Source organism: Electrona antarctica (assembly GCF_951216825.1).
Source record: "Electrona antarctica genome assembly, chromosome: 9".
Classification (NCBI taxonomy): Eukaryota; Metazoa; Chordata; class Actinopteri; order Myctophiformes; family Myctophidae; genus Electrona; species Electrona antarctica.
The window spans coordinates 37,175,526-37,196,159 of NC_136790.1; the positions used below are offsets into that span (position 1 = coordinate 37,175,526).

General features: G+C 43.6%; 1 protein-coding gene across 1 annotated transcript; it reads left to right on the forward strand.

Moving 5' to 3' along the window:
* The first annotated feature begins 12,756 nt into the window (after positions 1 to 12,756).
* On the forward strand, positions 12,757 to 20,260 carry abraa (actin binding Rho activating protein a). Its single transcript, XM_079509780.1, has 3 exons — positions 12,757 to 12,879; positions 13,732 to 14,602; positions 19,746 to 20,260. The coding sequence occupies exons 2-3, from the start codon at positions 13,982 to 13,984 to the stop codon at positions 20,196 to 20,198; spliced, it is 1,074 nt and encodes a 357-aa protein (XP_079365906.1). The 5' UTR covers positions 12,757 to 12,879; positions 13,732 to 13,981; the 3' UTR covers positions 20,199 to 20,260.
* The last annotated feature ends 374 nt before the right edge of the window (positions 20,261 to 20,634 follow it).

Here is a 20,634-nt window from a genome sequence, read left to right on the forward strand (position 1 = left end):
CTAGAAGCATCAAGATGTTCTGAGGTCCAGAATGGATATCAGTTCTATGCCATCCTGCGTTTTAGTCTGAACATTCTGGGAGTCTCTGTCTGTGAAATTAGGCAGATGCAGACACTATTTTTAGCTGGTGGGACACACCAAAAAGCCAATACGTTTGGCACTTTGGCTTAGTGATTGACAAGAAAAGGACAACCATTTGTCCACAGTTTTTTTTGTTTATTTCTTACTTTCTTTTCCAATCTTTGTCTCACAGCTCTCTCTAATAACAGTTTCTACTGTGCCAATTTCTACCAGCAAGTGTCTTCTCCTTCCTCTTGGGGTTTTATTTGGAGCTTGCTCCATTGCTGGGTGAAATTAGGGAGGTTTTGTTTCAGGCAGCAGGAAGCCATGTGCTGGTAGCATGTGACAGTGGTATTTTGACTGCACAGAACCCCCCCCCCCTTTCAAATTACAGCCCTCAAACTCAGGCTGCCAAGATGTGGTGATTAGTCACACTATGACTGTGGGGTGGGAGGGACAGAGGAAGGAATCAAGGAAGGATTACATTTATTTTGCAGCATCTGATCTGAACAAATGGTCTGAGCGTTCTGACGTCAGAATTTGTTTGTTTTAGTTTAATTTTATTTTTCTTAAAGGGACACACAAATAGGATGAACTGAAAAGGGAACACAACATGCACACTGTAGAGACATACATACATGTAGTTTATTTAAACCGCAAAGCATAACATATGTCTTTCATTTGGCACTTTACAATTCTAAAATGTCTTTTTTTATATAATTATATCTATCTATATAAATATATATTTAATGGCTGTTAGTGTTTTTTTGTTTGTTTGTTTTGAGTGAGCCAAAGTTGATCTGTTATGTGGCTATCTTAGCTGGTTAAAATGCAGAATGAGAGAAGGTACATCCTTGATAGTTGCTGTTAACATTGTAGCATTAGCAGGTATAGCATCTGCATGACTGAATACAATTAATAATGAATTAGCCTACACATCATGATAAGTCTTAGCATGAGCTTTTAAGCTACACAAAGAGACGTGAACTGAGATAGTTGACTTGAAACATCAACGTCAAACGAGAAATAAATATGTAGCCATTTTTAACAAGTTAATTGTATTGCCTTTTTGGGGCCATTTACATTAGCCTACTGGAGAAGACGAGGACAGATATGAGAAAAAAATGGATTTTTTAAATTTGTATTACCTTAATGGACAGAATTACTCTAGACTTGTCAAGGGACAACATTTCAAACATAAGATAATTAAAATAAATAAAAAACATCAAAAATAAACGGTCCAAAATAAACCATTGCAAGAGAGAATTTGCGTGACCTGTTTGAAAACATGGTCTGTGTTGCCAGTACATTACAGTAGCAGTGTGTTGCAGGGATATCCTAACTGTAAAACAGCAATAAATAAGACCCTGCATTTATACATTTTACATCGATAGTGATTTAGTGACTAAATCTCGGCTCAACAGCATTGACTACATTTTTGTCAATGCTGTTGAGCCGAGAGACTCGCGTGAGTCTCTTGTACAGGTTAAGTACAAGTCAAGTCATGGACCTCTACTAAAGTGGTTCTCAAACTTTGTGTCTCCACCAGGCCGCAGGCATGGGGAGAGAGTATGTTTTGCACTCCGTCCGTGTGCGTCCGCGCGCGTGTGTGTGTGTGTGTGTGTGTGTGTGTGAGTGAGTCCGTCCGTCCGTCCGTCCGTCTGTTACCAGCTAAATTTTACGTGAAATCTTTCACAGACTTTCCTACTAGGCTGAGGAATATATCCCAGACCTTTTCACATTGGCCTGTTATAGCGCCACCAACAGGTGGATTTTTGCAAAACACATTTTTGGAACAAAATGCCTCAAATCATCCAATTGCCATCCAAGGCATAAGAAGAAATGGCACCCTTTTCACATTGGCCTATTATAGCGCCACCAGGAGGACATAACCTGACCTGCCCTGGTGGAGACCTGTGCCCCGAGGGGCACTTTATCTAGTTTTCTATCAGGTCACCCCTGTAAAAACAATCCATACAAGGCACCCTTGAATTTAATTGTTACATTATAGAACCTTACCATTTATGTCATAATATAATATGGTACGTAAATATGTAAATCTTTTCCCCTTATAAGGGGTTCTCAACATTTTTGGCTGGGGACCCCCGGAAATGCTTTGGCCATGTCTTGTGACTGAAATAACTTTATCCAACCAACATCAAGTACCAACCAAACATAGACTCTACTGTAGCCTTTTTTTTTCATTATTATTATTATGCAAAGCAGGTGTGATGAAAGTGCAAAACAGAAGTTGATGGGTCACTGATTTTGGTGTGACACCAGGATGGAACAGTCTCTCTACCCACCAGGTCAACCTGCTATCCACTCATTGTGTCACTAAGTACAATACTATATTTTATTCATTTATTATCTATTTCAAACTTATCTGTCTACACACACTCTAGGGTCTCATTGATGGGCGTACGGACAGTTCAGAAACATGCCTACCAATGACATCATCAATTCTAAACTAATGGAAATGACAGCCGATCTCTTCCTGGAAAGTTAGCATGCTGAAATAGAAGCCATCTTGCATTAATTCATTCTTGCATTAATAATAAAATAAAAAAAACGACATCTTTGAAATTGTTAGAAATTACCAAAGCTGCCTATACCGATGATGTCACTGGTTGGCAAAGTGAGTAGACCGAAAATGCTATAATAAACATTAGCAAGGAATAATTATATGAAGACGGGTTGGAAAAAGTGGTCCGTTAATGAAAAAATCCTGATGCACTTTTTACTTTGCAGAATATTGTGCAATGTATCACCATGTGTACGGTAGAAAGTATTTTCAATGTAATTTCTTCCATTGCTTAAAAAGATATACAAAAATATGATCTATGTTAGTCAGGCATTTCTTCTTAATACTGAATCAATTTCAATGGATCCTTTGCCATACCAAAATAGGAGCAGGCTATCTAAAAACAGCATATTTTCATACCCATATTTTACCAATTGATTCTACAGCCATAGTTCGACGTAGCGCTGCATGGATTCCTGGTTACTCATTTTTTATATAAAAAATGTATATATTCATTGAGAATTGCTATCCAAAACTAGGTACACAAATATGTTAAAATTAGCAATGCCTTTTTCAAATAGTTAGTTGTGTTCTTCATTTAAACTGTGTCATGATAAATATTTTTGGATGTCAACTAGACAAGCAGAAGGCGATAGTCTGTGTGGTGAAAATGAAAATAGACCGTATGTTCCCTGTAAAATTGTTGATATCATAAAATAATTGTATTTGATTTGAGCCTTTCTGCCACCACTCTCATATTGCAGGGGGTCATCAAACATTTCCATGTCAAGGAAGGACCCCGAAATAGATAGGTATTTGGCCGCAAAGACCCACCTGGAAATAAGGTTAAAGTGGTTTTGATTCTAGTTTAACTATTTTTGCTGGGGATTCCCTGGAGTCTCTTCCGGACCCCACTTTGACCCTGTTATAGTGGGCCTTGCATTACCAATTCTGCATTACAGTTTTTTAGAAAGACACCGTTCTCTTGAATTTAAATTCTAATGAATCTTTGTTTCAAAAGGGAATGTATTAAGTCGGTTTAATTGTTGTGAATTAAGTCAAATAACATAAATATCTATTTTAAAAGTGACCCAAAGAATGTTTTTTGTCTATATTAATTTGTGACAAAATGTGTTAAGTGTGTACAGGTATTTCCAATAAATGTGTTACTTTATGCTAGGCCGGATGTCAAGTTCAAACTTTAAAGTTAGTCATGTTCAATTGTTCATCACAAGTAACAAGGAAATTGAAGAATCATTTGATTTATTGTCGTGCCCTCTGAGAGGAAAGACTTGTATGATCGTCACAAATTCATTCAGAATAGTTTTATAAACCATCACAGAAGTCTCCTAGCTTGCATCTAGTCTGCAAGCAATAATAAGGTTGGATTTGCTGGGGGGTGTGTAAATCTGCTTTTGATATTCACATCTGGGTCACGTGTGTCAGCTTATAGATCTGCTATTTTCTACGCGCAAGACTGTCATAGGACATGGCATGACTTTGGCTTAAAGGTGACTTCTGTGATGACTACACATATAAACCTTCTGCTGAATTAACTTATCTTGGGTTTGGTGGAAATAAAACAAATATGTGGACCAATGTGAATGGAAGTTTGAAGGTAATATATGTTTTGATTTAATTCATTATAAATGACATGGAACGTACTGTATATGCGGGAGGGATCAGCATTAATTTATATATTTTTTGATGTGCATATGTTATTGATTGTATAACCTTGCTCATACAATATTTTGTCTGAAGTTGATTAATGTATCCATCTTTCGAAAAGAAGCGTGCTAAAGAAAGAGCTATTTCATATGACACACCAGCACCAAAGCTATTCCACAAATAAAGGGATTTATACATACATAATTCCACGTTATTTTAGCTGTTCCACGCTATTTTAGTTATTTTAGCTGTTGGGACACGCTGGGATGTTAAGTAACTATTTATTGCAATCAATTGTAAAGTTGAGGCCTTAAACACAATCAGTATTTTGTCAGGGCTAAGGAAATACTGTCTTCACATGGCAACTACAAAGCTACAGGATACAATTCATTTATAATGGAATCCAGTGATACAAAGATACAAAGCGAAGCGACACCCAACATTTGTACCTGCTACAAAATCTACAAAGCTATACACAACAATTCAAGTTGAGCTGGCTTCAACTGCAGCTTTCCACTCACCTTATCTCTATTCACACAACTCCTGCTTGTAATGGAGGGGGAAACAAATTATTTCCATCCTTGATCTCTTAAAACCCAGGCTTTATTTTCCTTGATCTTTTTCTTCCTCTTGACGTCAACAAGCATGTTGATCAAGACTTCAACAGCGACTTGGCGATAGATGTGCTGTGTTGCTTCGTTTGTACCTTTTGCAGCTGACAGTGTGAACACAGGTGGATAACAATCTCATGAAATAAACAAAATAATAACGACAATTTCACCTCATCATCACTTTCTTCTGAGGGAATGAATATGCGGTTAACATTACGTGTCTTCTCCCCACTTATTTCAATTGTATTGGCTTAATTGATATTAAAGATTGATTGATTGATTGATTGATTGATTGATTCACTCAGTCATTCAGGACAAAAGCTAAATATTCCACTCTGTAATGCATTCCAACACATGTTTCTTAACTGAAATATTCTGTTCTGAAGTTCTGCTGCAAATGGACGCTTCTGTTCTGTTTTTGACATTTGAATGCTTGTCCTGCAACTTTGTGTGATTTTATTGATTAAGTGGAGTAAGAAATAAAGATCATTTGAAACGTTGGCAGAAAGACCCCGTCTGTGAGGCTGACGATCGATTTAATCGATTACTTAAATAGAGTAGACTCCTCTTTCACCACATTAAGTTGCACATTGTTACCTTTTCCAAGAGAGCCCCCTCCTTCTCTCTCTCTTCGTTGACCATCTATAAGGTCCCTAGAAGTCTCCATCTAAACCTTGGGGTGGTGGGTGAGGATCCGTCGAGTCGCAGGCGCGGAGAACATATAACACACAACGAAGTATTACACATATCTTCTGAAGTTTATTATTACACACAGAGATAAATATATACAGAACAGTGGATCTGTGTGGAGTTTGCATGTTCTCCCCGTGTTCCCTAGGGTAGGTACCCTCACAAAAACATGCAGTAATCCTGGTCTCTAAACTACCTCCCCCTGGCCAGCCGGGGCGCCTGATGGGAACTGGTCGGAATAACGTGTTCCTTCCACGCGCTACGTCCGGCCGTGGAAACTCTCCCCTGTCAGGTGAAAAGAAGCATGCATAGAAATGGTAAATGGTGCATTTATATAGCGCCTTTATCCAAGGCACTTTACATAGATTGTGCATTACATTCACCCATTCACACACACATTCATACACCAACGGCGGCGGAAACCATGCAAGGCACCAACCAGCACATCAGGAGCAATTCGGGGTTCGGTGTCTTGCTCAAGGACACTTCGACACTAACTCTGGGGGAGCCCAGGTTCGAACTGGCAACCTTGCAGTTACCATCCGGCCACTCTACCCCTGAGCCACCGCCGTCAATAGAAGGAAGCATGAGGTCAGTCCGCTGTGTAGCGCCCAGATTAGCGCCCACATTAGATAATTAACACTGGGTGAAAAAATGGGTTACAAAATCGTGAAAAAATGACCTAGTAGATTATGGAAACATAGATAAGAACAGAATGAGCACAAGCATGCATCTCATATAATATTGCACATAGTCACAAATGTGGACAAGAAATCAAACATAATTGCTCCAGTAATTTGAAATTGATAATTCAAAATTTGCTCCTTTGACTTACATTGATTGTATGCTGAGACAGTTGGGGTGGAGGTCCCCCCAGTCAGTCAAGCCAAGCTCCCGGATGGCGCATGTGGACGGGCTCATAGGTGGGGGAAACTGTAGGCTATAGGTGGCTGCGTTATACTTGCCTATCAGGCCATGGCTCTTTAGCCGATTGGTAACATATACGTGGCTTGTTGATATAAGGTCCCGGGTTCGCCTCCCGGCCAGAGGCTACACTAAATGTATCGATTTGTAACTGTCAGTAGAGAAAACAGGAAAACCATGGTGCTCAGGCGATATAAAATGGTTAAAAGTAGTCAGAAGTAATATGTCGGATACAGTACAAAGGTTTGTGTGTGTGTGTGTGTGTGTGTGTGTGTGTGTGCGTGCGTGCGTGCGTGCGTGCGTGCGTGCGTGCGTGCGTGCGTGCGTGTGTGCGTGTGTGCGTGCGTGCGTGCGTGCATTCCAAAAATATCCATTCTACAGTAGGCCTACAGCGTGTGTGGCGATGCGACCCATTGGTGTGCCACAGAAAGATTGAAAACGCCTCTGGAAGCTGTCTGTCAGACTGTCGGAGACATCTCTCCCTAGTGTCTTAACATTTAGGAGCTGTTGACATTTGCTGACATTTTGGAGCTGGATTACCAAGTGTTTGTGGATGTGGTGCCTGCATTTATTGTGGTTAACCACTTAAAACCCCAGCATATGTCTTGTAGGGAAACTACAAACTCTACAAGCTCATCTGGTGCAAATTTTCGAAGATATTTAATATAGAGCGAAAACAGAAAAGACACTATAGTATAAGCCCTGAGGGACTAAAAGACACTATAGTATAAGCCCTGAGGGACTAAAAGACACTATAGTATAAGCCCTGAGGGACTAAAAGACACTATAGTATAAGCCCTGAGGGACTCTGGTTAAAGACACTATAGTATAAGCCCTGAGGGACTCTGGTTAAAGACACTAAGCCCTGAGGGACTCTGGTTAAGTTCAACCATATAGGGTTTAAAGACTTCAGTGATTAATGGTGTGCCTCAGTGTACATAGACATGTAATTTGTTACCCAGCTCGCCTTGTTCAACACAACATCTTTGTTAAAGTCAGGATGCAGGAAATACAACTATTAACAAACAGTGAGGCTTAAACAACAAGGCCGCAGCACAAACAACTAGTCCGCCCCAGCATGTGAGGAATGTATGAAGGTATATTTGACAGGAGCTACATTTTGTCAGGGCCTCCGGCGTGTTCAGGGAATAGATGCATCATTCTGTTGTGGGGCTTGTAAGACAAAACACATTACCATGAAGCCTGTAAGGAGAAGGGAGCAGCAGGTTGCCAAAATACAGCAGCATGTAAACAAATTATCTAGACATTCACTGGTGTAAAGTAGCAAAATACATTTACTCAAGTACTGTACGATGTGCCGGCCCAACCATGGCTATATTTGAAGACATATAAATACAATATGTATGAACTTGACTATGGATTATCCTTTTTTAAAGTTGAAGTTCACACATACAAACTTATATAATATAAATGTTTGATCAATAATGCCCATTAACAATTGCAGGATCTATTAATTATGCCATTATGCCACGTCTGCAGGAACAACCTCTCATGGATATTCTAATATGCCACGCACTTCCCTGGGATCAACGTGCAGAAGTTAGAACTGTGGCAAAATGAAATATTAGACTAATATGCCTTCAAGGCTTAACATTTCAAATATACGTTTTAATGTATGTTCATTGTAATTAGAATGTCTAAGTTACTGTACTTTTACAAACTACTTTTCTCAGGGGTGCAGGTGAGTTTCTCCGAACTACTGTGGTGAAGTAGTTGTATATAGCTTCCAAAGTAATAGCTTCCCAACATTGTATGTTATACTCTATACACCATGCGTGCATACTAATTATCTCTCCTCTCCATCTCTCCTGCAGTCCTCTCCTTCCCTAGATCTCAGTCCATGTGCTTGTGAACTGACAGTGGCAATGAAGTCCATAAAAAGATACAGCGCTCTGATCACAGTAATCAGACAGAAATACACTCATTGCAGGAGATGCATGCACGCACGCACGCACGCATGCACGAACGCACACACGCACGCACGCACGCACGCACGCCCACACACAGCTGATAAATTGGTTTTCCTTATATAAAACCTTACATTAATAGAAATAATAACTAACAATGTAACCACTTACCGATCTGCTAGCTTGCAACATGTTCCAATAACGTCCAAAGAAAACGAAAACATCTCTGAAAATCTTTGAAACGTTTTGGAAAAATCTGTGTATTAAATCATTATTTATTTTTATTTATTAAATTTTTTGTAGGTTTTGTGACTCCTCATTTACAGCAAAAAAAAACAGAACTTTGAACATTCAGTGGATTTTCTGTGGTCTGTGGTTTTCTGAATAATACGGCTCAGAAAAGTGGTGTGATTGGCCCCTGGACCCCTGGAGGTACCAGTACATTAATCCTGCACCCTCTTGCGAGCAGAGGTGATGATTAAAGGCAAAATCCCTCAACAGCGACACCCGCAGGCTCAGAACACAGAGAAACAAAACTGCCATGGCTCACTGGAGTGGATTTTTCAGTTAAAATGAAAACCTTTCAATATACATGTTTGAAGGACCATATTAAAGACTTTAAAAGTTTGGTAAAACCAGCATGTCATGAAACCTTTAAGATGTATGATTAATGTATGAGTCATTAAAAGATCAGTTCCTTATTCATGTCAGAGCCACACAAAGCTGAGCAACTCTCATGAGAGTGACTGAAATAACCTGACTTAGTGGCCAACATGTCACCATCTCAGCTTTCCAACACATACAGTGTGTGTGTGTGTGTGTGTGTGTGTGTGTGTGTGTGTGTGTGTGTCTGTGTGTGCGCGCGCGCGCGTGCGTGCGTGCGTGCGTGCGTGCGTGCGTGCGTGCGTGCGTGCGTGCGTGCGTGCGTCTGTGTTTGTGCTGGTCAAATATCTGGCCCAAAGACCTATACTTCAGGCCAAGGCAGCAGCTGTGGCCCATGCTCAGCCCCGTGCACACAGACACGTGCACGCAGCAATGCGCACGCAGCACAGCACTGTGATGTGCACTCAGCCAGGAATAGACACGTGCTGCACCAGAGGGACAAGCTGTTAGATTAATGTGTCATTATTAGGCTACATTATTACAATTAGCCCACTAATTAATTGTGTAATAATGTTGTTGTTAATGCACATGGAAGACGTTCACCATGGGCACGAGAGTACGCTGTGTGTTTTGTACTAGGAAATATAGTTGTGGAAGAAGTACCCAGATTGTTTTTATTTTACAGTAAGGGAATCGAACAATACCACAGGGGGTGGCAGTGGTAGCAGTGGCTCAGGAGTAGAGTGGCCGGTAGAGCGGCTGGATGGGAACCGCAAGGTTAACCAGTTCGATCCCGGGCTCCCCCAGAGTTAGTGTCGAAGTGTCCTTGAGCAAGACACTGAACCCCAAATTGCTCCCGATGTGCAGATTGGTGCCTTGTTTCGTCCACCATCGGTGTATGTGTGAATGGGTGAATGCAATGCACAATTTATGTAAAGTGATATGGACAAAAGCACTATATAAATGCACCATTTACCATTTATTTTACCAAGATAGAAATACTCTGTTGCATGTAAGGCCCCATTTACACTGGCAGCCAAATCCACCCTGAATTAGATCTGTGCCACATCCAGATTGGAATCTTGTTTAAATAAATCTAAACACAAGCAAGTCACATGGAATCCGATTTTTACACGACTTGAGACACATTCAGAGGTGGTTTCAAATCTGATTCAAATCTGATTTCAGGAGATCCATCTCAGTCTGAACATAGTATGTAACCTGATCTAAATCACACTCCATGTGTTTGTGTTGGATCTGGATGTGGCAGTGGGCGTGGCACAGATTTGATTCAGGCTGCCAGTCTGAACACACAGATCTGTGACATCTCCGATCTGGTCACTTGCAAATGCAGTGTGGTCGGGCGGGCCAAAAGATCAGATTTGAGAAATAAATCAGATTTGAATCTGATTTGACTGGATGTGACTTCAGTCTAAATGGGCCCTATAGGCCTGTATCCAAAATATGTAATTTGAATATATACCGAAAGGAAATGCATAATATTTAATTCAGTCTGACCAGAAGCAGTGATAAAATGTATATCCCCACCGGACATTATATGAATTGTTGATCTGATCTGATTGTTGTCTGGACTGCATGTGAATATATAATAAGTCATAATGTGTCTTCAACAGGGGATCCGGGAGCCATAGGGGCTCCTCTGAGTTACTACAGGAGGGCTGCTAAAACTTTGTGTGATATAGGAACTTTTTTTGTCCTTATTTGTTAAATGTCTTAACCACATGAACCCTATATTCTGGTGGAGGAACGAAAATAGCACATCTACAAGCTCACAATGCGTGAGTTGAATGAACACAAAGACAATAAGGGGTGCTTGGCCTGAAAAAAGATCCCCTGCTTTTGGTTATTGCAACAGTAGGTCACAGATTACTATGAAAACCTGCAAAACCTGTCCGTCAGTCCGTCCGTTCGTCACGCCACCATATATAGCCGTCAGTCCACCATGCCTCGTGACACGCTTCATATATGGCCATCTGCATATATGAAGTTCACGACACCGACCTCATCAAACCCTGGATATCCATGCATGGAGAAGACTGGATCATCACCTAGATCTGGAGCCGGCCAGCAACTCTACATCTGACCTCAAACCTCAAACCTTTAGATCTCCATATATGGAGCTGACTTGTTCTGACATTCCATATGTTGACCCTTCCCCACCCGTCCTTCCTCTTCGATGTCTCCCTTTTGACTGATACCTGTCATTCAAACTCTAGACGGGCCCGCCCCAAAGTTAGCGCAGCCGCGCCCGGCAGCCGGAAAAAACTAGAGTTCTCAACAGGCCCGAAAATTAAGGCCCGGCCCTACCTGGGCCCTAACTGGGCTGGCCTAAGGCCCCGTCTGGCCAGACTAATTAGCACACATTTACGCCCTACCCGGTCCGAAAACGCCAATAAAATAATAATAAAAAAGGTCCATATATGGGCATTACCAGACATGTTGTTTCAGCGAAGGGCGAGGTCACTTCTCGCCCTCAGGGCGTCTTACTGGTATTATAACAGCGATGACAACATGCCACACTATACTGTTCAATGTCTAAACATTCGTCTGCACTCTAATGATGTAATAATGACAGTCCTTTATTATAGCCCTGTCCCCCCTTTTGCTTCCAGACCTTTCACCCCACGCACGCACGCACGCACGCACGCACGCACACACGCGCACACACACACGCACACACACACACACACACACACACACACACACACACACACACACACACACACACACACACACACACACACACACACACATACACACACAACCCCACAACATTGTCATCGCATGACACACACACACACACACACATCTAACCCCACAACATTGTCATCGCATGACACAGTCACACTGTGTGTCACGCACACGCACGCACGCACGCACGCACGCACGCACGCACGCACGCACGCACGCACGCACGCACGCACACACACACACACACACACACACACAAACACACAAACACACACACCCCACAATGGAGGGAGGGAGGTCAGTAGACATGCCTGGGTATATGCGTTAATGTGTGTATATTTGTGCTCATATGTAATGTGTTTGTACTAAATGTGTAACTGCATATTTTGTCTGTGTGTCATGTGGTTAGTGTATTTGTGCGTGTATATTTGTATGTGCAATGTGTGTATGTTTGTCTGTGTTGTTAATGTGTGTAGCCTATATGTGAACATGTAGGGAATACTACATGTGTAAAGTTTCTGTGTGTGTATCTGTGTGTTTACATGAGTGCAGTGTGTGTGTTCGTGTGTGTGTGTGTGTGTGTGTGTGTGTGTGTGTGTGTGTGTGTGTGTGTGTGTGTGTGTGTGTGTGTGTGTGTGTGTGTGTGTGTGTGTGTGTGTGTGTGTGTGTGCACGCGCGTGTGTGTGTGTGTGTGCGTGCATGCATGTGAGAACCGTCCTAAACCCTAACATCAACACCAGACAAGACACCTGTTGTCCCTCCCACTGTGTGTGTGTGTGTGTGTGTGTGTGTGTGTGTGTGTGTGTGTGTGTGTGTGTGTGTGTGTGTGTGTGTGTGTGTGTGTGTGTGTGTGTGTGTGTGTGTGTGTGTGTGTGTGTGCGCGTGTCAGTGAAACAGTAAACCAGTCCTGTGCCACTGAATGTTTGACACCAATCCCTCCCTCCCGGGTCGTGTGAAAGCGGAACCGTGTGACATCACTTCCTGTTAGGACCCCCTGGCTATTTAAAGGGTGCAGGCCGGATCCCCACAGTGGTGTGTGTGAGTTCAGACTAACATGCAGCTGATGTCCTGGACCCCTGCAGCTCTCACACCGTTCCCACCGGCCTCAACAACCATTCTCTTGTGCCAATGTGACAAGCACCCGTTCACTTCTCGATTGGTGAGTTCAGTAGCGTTTCTAGAATCTCTTTTGTATGTTGGATTCACCTAGGGCTGCAACCGTCGATTATTTCTTTTTCGGTTGATCAAATTATCAATAGTGTTTTTTTTTTATTAATATTTTGTTTATCCATGAATGAATCGATTAACCAAATTTTGATAGTGTGTCGCACGTACAAACAATAGCTTTTAGATCTGTGAGAATAACTTTTCTTTTATTGGTATTTAAAAAAAAATGTAATTAGTAATCAATTATTTTATTACATTATTGAGATTTGTTTATTCTTTACACAATTACATCGATGACTTGTGTTCCCACCGGCTTGAACAACAAGTACCACAGACGAATAACAGTCTAAGTCCACACTATTGATCCATAATATATAAATGATAGATAAGGGTTCAGGACACCGAGGCCTTTTCGTGGAGGGGTCAGTCTGAAATTTGGACTTGGACTGTTTTTCGTCTGTGGTACTCATCTACCAAGGTGGCAAGCATTCCCTGCTGGAGGTACAAACACACAACTCTGGCCTCTCTCCCATTCACTTTTCGATTGGGGGGTTTACCGCTTTGGAACTGGAGCCTTTGCTTTTGGGATTCTGCTTTCTATGTGAATACACTCATTTATTAATGGAAACCGCTTGAGTGTGGAAAATAGAGAGGATCAGACTCAATCGTACTGCCTGACTTTCTGACAGAAGTCACTCAGCCGTCATTTTTTGGGGGACTTTCCCTCAAGTGTCAACAGTCGACGTACCAGATCTGCAGCCGATCAGAACAAGGAGTTTATCCACACATTTTGTCCTTGGGACAAACATATTTATTTACATGTTGTATTTCTAATTTTTTCCAGATTATCAAGAGTGCATTGGAGAGTGCAGCCACAGCAGAAGCATCAGATAGACAACATCACAAACAAGCGTTAGGAAAGTAGAAGACAACTTCTACTAAAGTCATCTCTACTTTCTTGTCTGTAAAGTGTTCAAACTGCCGCCTTCACTTTGACGAAATTGTTTGAAAGACAACTCCCACAGTCAACAACCCAAACACACCACCTTCATACCGACCGACAGAACACACCGCCCTGCACTCAGGGGGTCAGCATGAGCACCGACGGGGTCTCTGCACAGGCTCCGCCCAGGCCGGCGCTGTTGCGAGCCGTCAAGAAGATCAAGTGTGCGGCCATGGTAGCCGGCCTGGCGAAGAGCTGGCAGGGCTGGGCCCAAGACCGCCAGGACACCCAGGAGACCATCCCCTCTGGGTGGATGCCTGACTCTGTAGAGGAGGAGGACCAGAAGGAGAAGAAGCACGTGGTCAAGCTCAGCCTCACACCACGTGTCATTGCGGTGGAGGCCGGCGACGAGACTCAAACCTGCGGGATCAGAACCGTCGGCATCACCAAGACCGTCCAGCCCACGATCAGCGAGTGCGGGCGAGGGGGAGGTGACCTGATCAACGCCATGCGAGACAAGATCCAGTCGGCTCCCGTGGAGAGCAAGCAGCCCTTCCTGGGCAACGAGTCGCCCACGCGCCGTCGCCAGATGAGGGCGCTACAGAACGCTGAAGTAGGAGTAAAGGGGGCGGGGTCGAGGAGCAGCAGTGTGGACACAGAGGACAGCGGACTGGGAGAGGAGGCGGGGCTTAGCGACGGCAGCGGCGAGCCAAAGGGCGAGGAGCAGCAGTCCATCAAGCAACCAAACAAGAAGGCCGCCAACAGACCCAAGGTTTGTTTTACCATGTTGGCGACGAGATACTAAACTAGTGAATGGTGCTTGAATGCACCATTTACCATTCTGGTAAAGGTTGCATTTACTGTATAGCATCCAATGCACTTTACAATGTGTGTTACATTCACCCACACTGACGGTAGAGGAAACCAAATTAATATAATAATAATAATAATAATAATAATAATAATAATAATAATAATAATAATAATAATAATAATAATAATAATAATATATTATTAGCCTTATTATTATTATTATTATTATTGTATTTCTTTATGAAGAGCTATCTTTACCGGACAACTTTTGTGATTAGATGTAGTGTGTTTTGGAAAAGCATCTATTCTAAGTCATGTCTTTGAACTGCAGTGCAACAGGTGCTGCACATAAACAAAACCTCTCTACCGCTGCTATTTTAAGTGCAGGTCTGTGTTTGCTGGGCTTACACCCAGTGTGTGTGTGTGTGTGTGCGTGCGTGCGTGCGTGCGTGCGTGCGTGCGTGCGTGCGTGCGGCCAGTTCACCAGCACCCCACTCAGCCTGCTTGTCAACTGGTCCCATGCATTTGTTTATTCGTTGTTGTCGGGCGGAAACCTCTTATCGCCATATTCTAACATTGTGTGTTTTTTGGTAAATGAATGCCCTATTCACCATACATACTGCAGTGACACACACAAGCATCATATAGCAGATGTTGCAGATATGCTAACTATTTTTCAGTCCTGGAAACTAACAGTTTTGGACATTACAGTAGACAAAAGTGTAAAACAGTAGGCAAAAGCAGGGACATATGAGTTTTCCACCCGACAGAGACGATATTGTTGCTGTATGGCAGAAGCCGTGTTTTTGTTGTTGTTGTAAATTGATGCCATATTTTGTCATACAATAGTGCCACGCAAAAGTAGCCAATCTGCAAGCTATGTTAAAAGCTATACTATAAGCTATAATATGCTAGCCACTATATTTGAAATAGGGGAGTACTTTTTCCTCTCCTAGAAATGTAGTGGAGTGAAAAGTACAGTATATCATCATATCATATCATATGTATCAAGTAAATGTACTGTCCACACTGCAAGCGTGTGTGTGTGTGTGTGTGTGTGCGTGCGTGCGTGCGTGCGTGCGTGCGTGTGTGTGTGTGCATGCGTGTGTGTGTGTGTGTGTGTGTGTGCGTGCAGGCTCATGGAATGGAAGTAAATATAGCCCACACTTGCCGGTACACGTTTTTTCCGACCTGACCTTCAGGTGGTCGCGAGAGCATCAGTTACAGAGAGAGAGGGAATGAAGGAGCATTCATTATTGAGAGAGAGAGAGAGAGAGAGAGAGAGAGAGAGAGAGAGAGAGAGAGAGAGAGAGAGAGAGATTATAAGACGGTGGTCTTCAAAGTGGAGTCAGGTCCTTGAGGGGGTTCCAGCGACGATGTGATTCATTCTAGATGTTTTGACTATGTTGTTGTTCAATTCTGATGTTGATGAAGCTCATCCAATCAGAATTTAAAGAATTAAGAAAACAGGGCAATCATCACAGGTCATTTTGATGAGGACATCATTCAAACAGACGGGCAGACTGACACACGTGTCAGTGGTTCTCAACGTGTGGTCCGTGAATCGCCCAGGGTGAGGGGTCAGTCTCTGAGGAGTTACAGGTCTTTTAAGTCAGAGAGTGTGAACATGTTATGGGTCCATTCGGTTCCATTTATTTGGTTGATTTTATTTCGGTCCATAAAAGGAAAAAGGAGTACATCCACTAATAACTAGTGGTACCGAAAAGGTGAAGGCAGAAGCCGAGGCGTCAAGTTACTCAAGTTACACAAAGCAGAGAATATTGTCGGACATAGATTTCATTAAAATAAAAACTATAAAGTTCTGGCCATTGATTGTGAGAAATCTAAAAAATCTAAGCCGGGCTTAGTCTGTTGCCTAATGCAGTGATCAGAGCCCCCTTCTCAAAAGCGTTCACGGCCTGCATTCACGGCAGCCGAATGGCCGTGCTGTTGCCGTCAGATGGGCCACGTGCATTTTTATTTCAATAATCAAGCTTGGATCAATACTTTAACTTCCTATTTATCACAATGAAAAGCGATCCGACGGCCTTGACACCAGGCACTGCACTGCACTGTTCTCTGGTTATGTGGATTACAGACGTACGTACGTACGTACACACGTACACACAGAGACATGGTGCATTTATATTAGGATTGTTTTATATTAATGACATATTATAAAAACAATCTTAGTGTTTTGCCAATTATTTGGGGAGCTCACTGGCAATATCCTCACGCCCCCCATGCAGTGGCCCCGACCCCTAACCCAATATCCTCACGCCCCCCATGCAGTGGCCCCCCATGCAGTGGCCCCCCATGCAGTGGCCCCCCATGCAGTGGCCCTCACGCCCCCCATGCAGTGGCCCCCCATGCAGTGGCCCTCACGCCCCCCATGCAGTGGCCCTCACGCCCCCCATGCAGTGGCCCTCACGCCCCCCATGCAGTGGCCCCGACCCACAGATTGAGAACCGCTGGGGGTCAAACTGGGGATCCTTGAGAAGTTGAGAGTTGAGAATCATTGAAGTAGAAAGGCTCAGTGAGCTCACATCTCTCTCTGCCACAGAATAAGTGACTTCAGCGATATTACTGTACATAATGACTAATAACTCATAACTACGGACAGAGAAAGAGTGATTCAGAGGTACAGTTGGAGATGGAATGTCTCCCAGAGAGTGAAAGAGAGATGGATAGCCCTGCAGGGACGTGGGGAGAGACGGTCATTTTGTTCAGAGGGTGTTTCATGGTCCCCAGGAATGCGTGTGGCTGCATAGACGATGGCGTCACATTTCACAGGACACATTCTGCTCATATCCAGTGACAGGACAGTGGCACGGTGCTGATCACAGGAGACACATGCGGAGGGAAGGACACGGCCTGCATGGGGCCAAAGCTGAGCCCACAAAACATGACTTAAAGTCTTAACCACATGCACAACCTAAAGATATGACCCTGTCAAACCAACACTGCTTTAGGTATAAAGCACAGTAATCCTATACAGTACAGTATACTGAAGCAATTAACTATACATGTCAAATATATTTGGTATTTCTCTTTGATAATATTAGTTATACCCAGTTGTTATGTCGGTGTCCTCCCATATATGGAGTTATTTATCAGGCATGCCCTAATGTGGAGTCTATGCAGATGTCAGAACCATTGTTGTCAGATATAGGAGTGATCAGGTCCAGGGTCCGGGCAGAGGCTTTTGTGCTGGTTCTGGATAACCGGCTATCCGACAGACTCGACACTGGACTGCACTCCATGGGGGTGTGGAACGCGTGTGTCGAATTTGAAGTCGCTGGGGCGAACGGAGTTCGAGTTACATGGATTACAGACGTACACACGTGACACTTGGGGCATTTATAGATAATCTCATTCAAAAGTGAACATCTAGCAAATCTGGCTCAAAGAAGAGCTCATAAACTGTTGTAGACTATCATTTATTTTGGGACCGCAACAGAATTTCTTCTGACTTTTTGCGCTATCCTGATAGTTATATTGTACTATATGCACTATGCACCTTGGTGAATTGTATTGTCAGAGATAGTCAGTGACCACTAACTGAAAACAGAACACAGGTGAGGTTGAGACTGAGAAGCACTTCAGCCTAAACAATAAGAATTCTAGGACCCCCAGTTTGCATTAGACCAGTGGTTCTCGAAGTGGGGTCCGGGGACCCTGCTACTAGTCGAGAACCTGCAGGGCTGTAAACAACTTAGGTCCCAAATCCCTGGTGACCCAAATCTCTATCTCTATCTGGTTTCGAATAACTGAAGATGTGTTCTAAGAATCCTCCTTGAAGACTATTCTAAACTAAGGATCCTTCTAGGAGAAGACTTTTCTAAATTTAGAATTCTATAAGAAGAACAAAACGTGCACGCACGAGCACAGACAGAGCAACTGTTTGGGTAAGAAGTTATCCAGACTGCACTAATCACTGAACGGTCTGCTGATTTCAAATATGGGAATGTGTGTGTGTGTGTGTGCGTGCGTGCGTGCGTGCGTGCGTGCGTGCGTGCGTGCGTGCGTGCGTGCGTGCGTGTGTGCGTGCGTGCGTGTGTGCGTGTGTGTGCGTGCATGCATGCGTGCGTGCGTGTGTGTGGTGGTGGGCGGGGGGGGGGGGGGGGGGGGGGGGGCGTGCAAGGGTCTCAGGGTGCAGTGAAAAGGCCAAGCAGTGGATCTTTTACAGTCGAAGATGCACATTAAGTAATTTATCGCCAACAGCACAATCTGGTGGTTGGCTCCGAGCGCCAACCACGTCATTTAATAGGCGGAGCATCTTATTTTGAAAGCCGTTTCACTCGGAAATGTAACATGTCCCGCGATTGTCATTTAAATTGTTATTTAAGTGGTGGGGTTTATTAGTTAACGAACACTCGTATCACATACAGTACATATAGTCTTAAGGATAAAGGCAGGCCAGGAAAAAGGGCTGGTCAACACAAGGCTTTTGTTTTCTTTTCAGTTATACCAGTGCTTTTCTGCCATGCAATTATATGGATAAGAAACAAAAACATGGCATCCTCTTCCCAGCGCAGAGCCCGGTGCTTCAACGCTCTCGGCTTCCAGCGTTTTTTGGCAGAGCACTCTGGGCGTTTCAAGGACAAAATATAGTTCAACTTTTGGGGAAGAATCCACTCATTAATGACTGGCTGCATTTCATCTCACTGCTCATCTATTTAGACCTTTGACATAATTCTGTTTCTGGTTTGACATGAAGTTTGACCTGAAGGAAAATGTCTCCCCTGAGCAAGTAGCTTAGTGGTAAAATATATATATAGGCCTATATACAGCACTTGCACAGGAGACAAATCCAGGTTGGATCCTTTAGGATTTTAACGGTCCAATTCCTTAACACTTACCTTTAACTTCATAGGGGGTTCCAAATGGACCCTTAGAGATCTGTAACTCTTGTGGTTTGAGAACCACAGTAAGTCCACATACAGCACCAGCTCTGTCAGTGTGATAAACCGCTTCCAGAAAGGGTTCCACATGTGATGAAATGTTGAATCTGGTTCCTCCGGTTCCGGATTCCCAACCCTGGTCTTTAATAACACAAATAATAAATAACATTGCCCCCCCCCCCCCCCCTCCCCCCTCAGAGCCACGTCTCCACCATGGGCGACATCAAGAACCGCTGGCAGCAGTGGTCCGTGCAGCACACCGAGGGCCAGAAGCTCAACCCCTTCAGCGAGGACTTCGACCACGAGCTGGCCATGTCCCAGCGGCTCCGCAAGGGCGACAAGGGCTACGGCCGGCCCAAGGAGGGCACCAAGACGGCGGAGCGGGGCGACCGCGCCCACAAGCACATCCACCGCGAGATGGAGGAGATGGTGTGGATCATCAACGAGCTGGGCCAGAAGGACAAGCAGGGCCGCGTCGCTGTGACGTTCGGCCGGCTGTTCGACCGCTACGTCAAGATCTCCGACAAGGTGGTGGGCATCCTGCTGCGCTGCCGCAAGTACAAGATGGTGGACTTTGAGGGAGAGATGCTGTGGAAGGGACAGGATGACAACGTCATGATCAGCGTGAGGGAGCCGGAAGGAGGCAACTGAGAGAGAGAGAGAGAGAGTGACACATATACACACGGACATGCACAGTATGCAAAAGCACATTCACATTCACGCACATGCACACGCACACCCACACTCGCAAACGCACACACGCACGCATGCACTCATAAAATAAAATATGCTGCTTTTTTATAGTAAATGGAAACCTACTGTATTACAGTATGTAACACTGAAGGCTTGGGGAAAGAGTTAAGCCCAGTATACGAATGCTAGTGAAAATAGTACATCTACAAGTGAGCCTGTAGATTGCTTCTTTAACTCTGAGATTCGCAATAGTTTTGACAGTGAAATTCTGGCCAGCAGACAGCACAAAATGTTTCATTTGATGTTGAAATATTCAAATGATCTAATCTGAAAAGGTCTGAAAGAGGCCTCTTCAATATTATGTTGATCAAGTTGAACAGGTTTTAATGTTTAA

Excerpts from the sequence above, each read along its gene's own strand:
- abraa (XM_079509780.1), top strand. The coding sequence starts at position 13,982 with ATGAGCACCGACGGGGTCTCTGCACAGGCTCCGCCCAGGCCGGCGCTG. Across the intron at positions 14,603-19,745 it reads AGGCCGCCAACAGACCCAAG|AGCCACGTCTCCACCATGGG; the intron begins GTTTGTTTTACC and ends CTCCCCCCTCAG.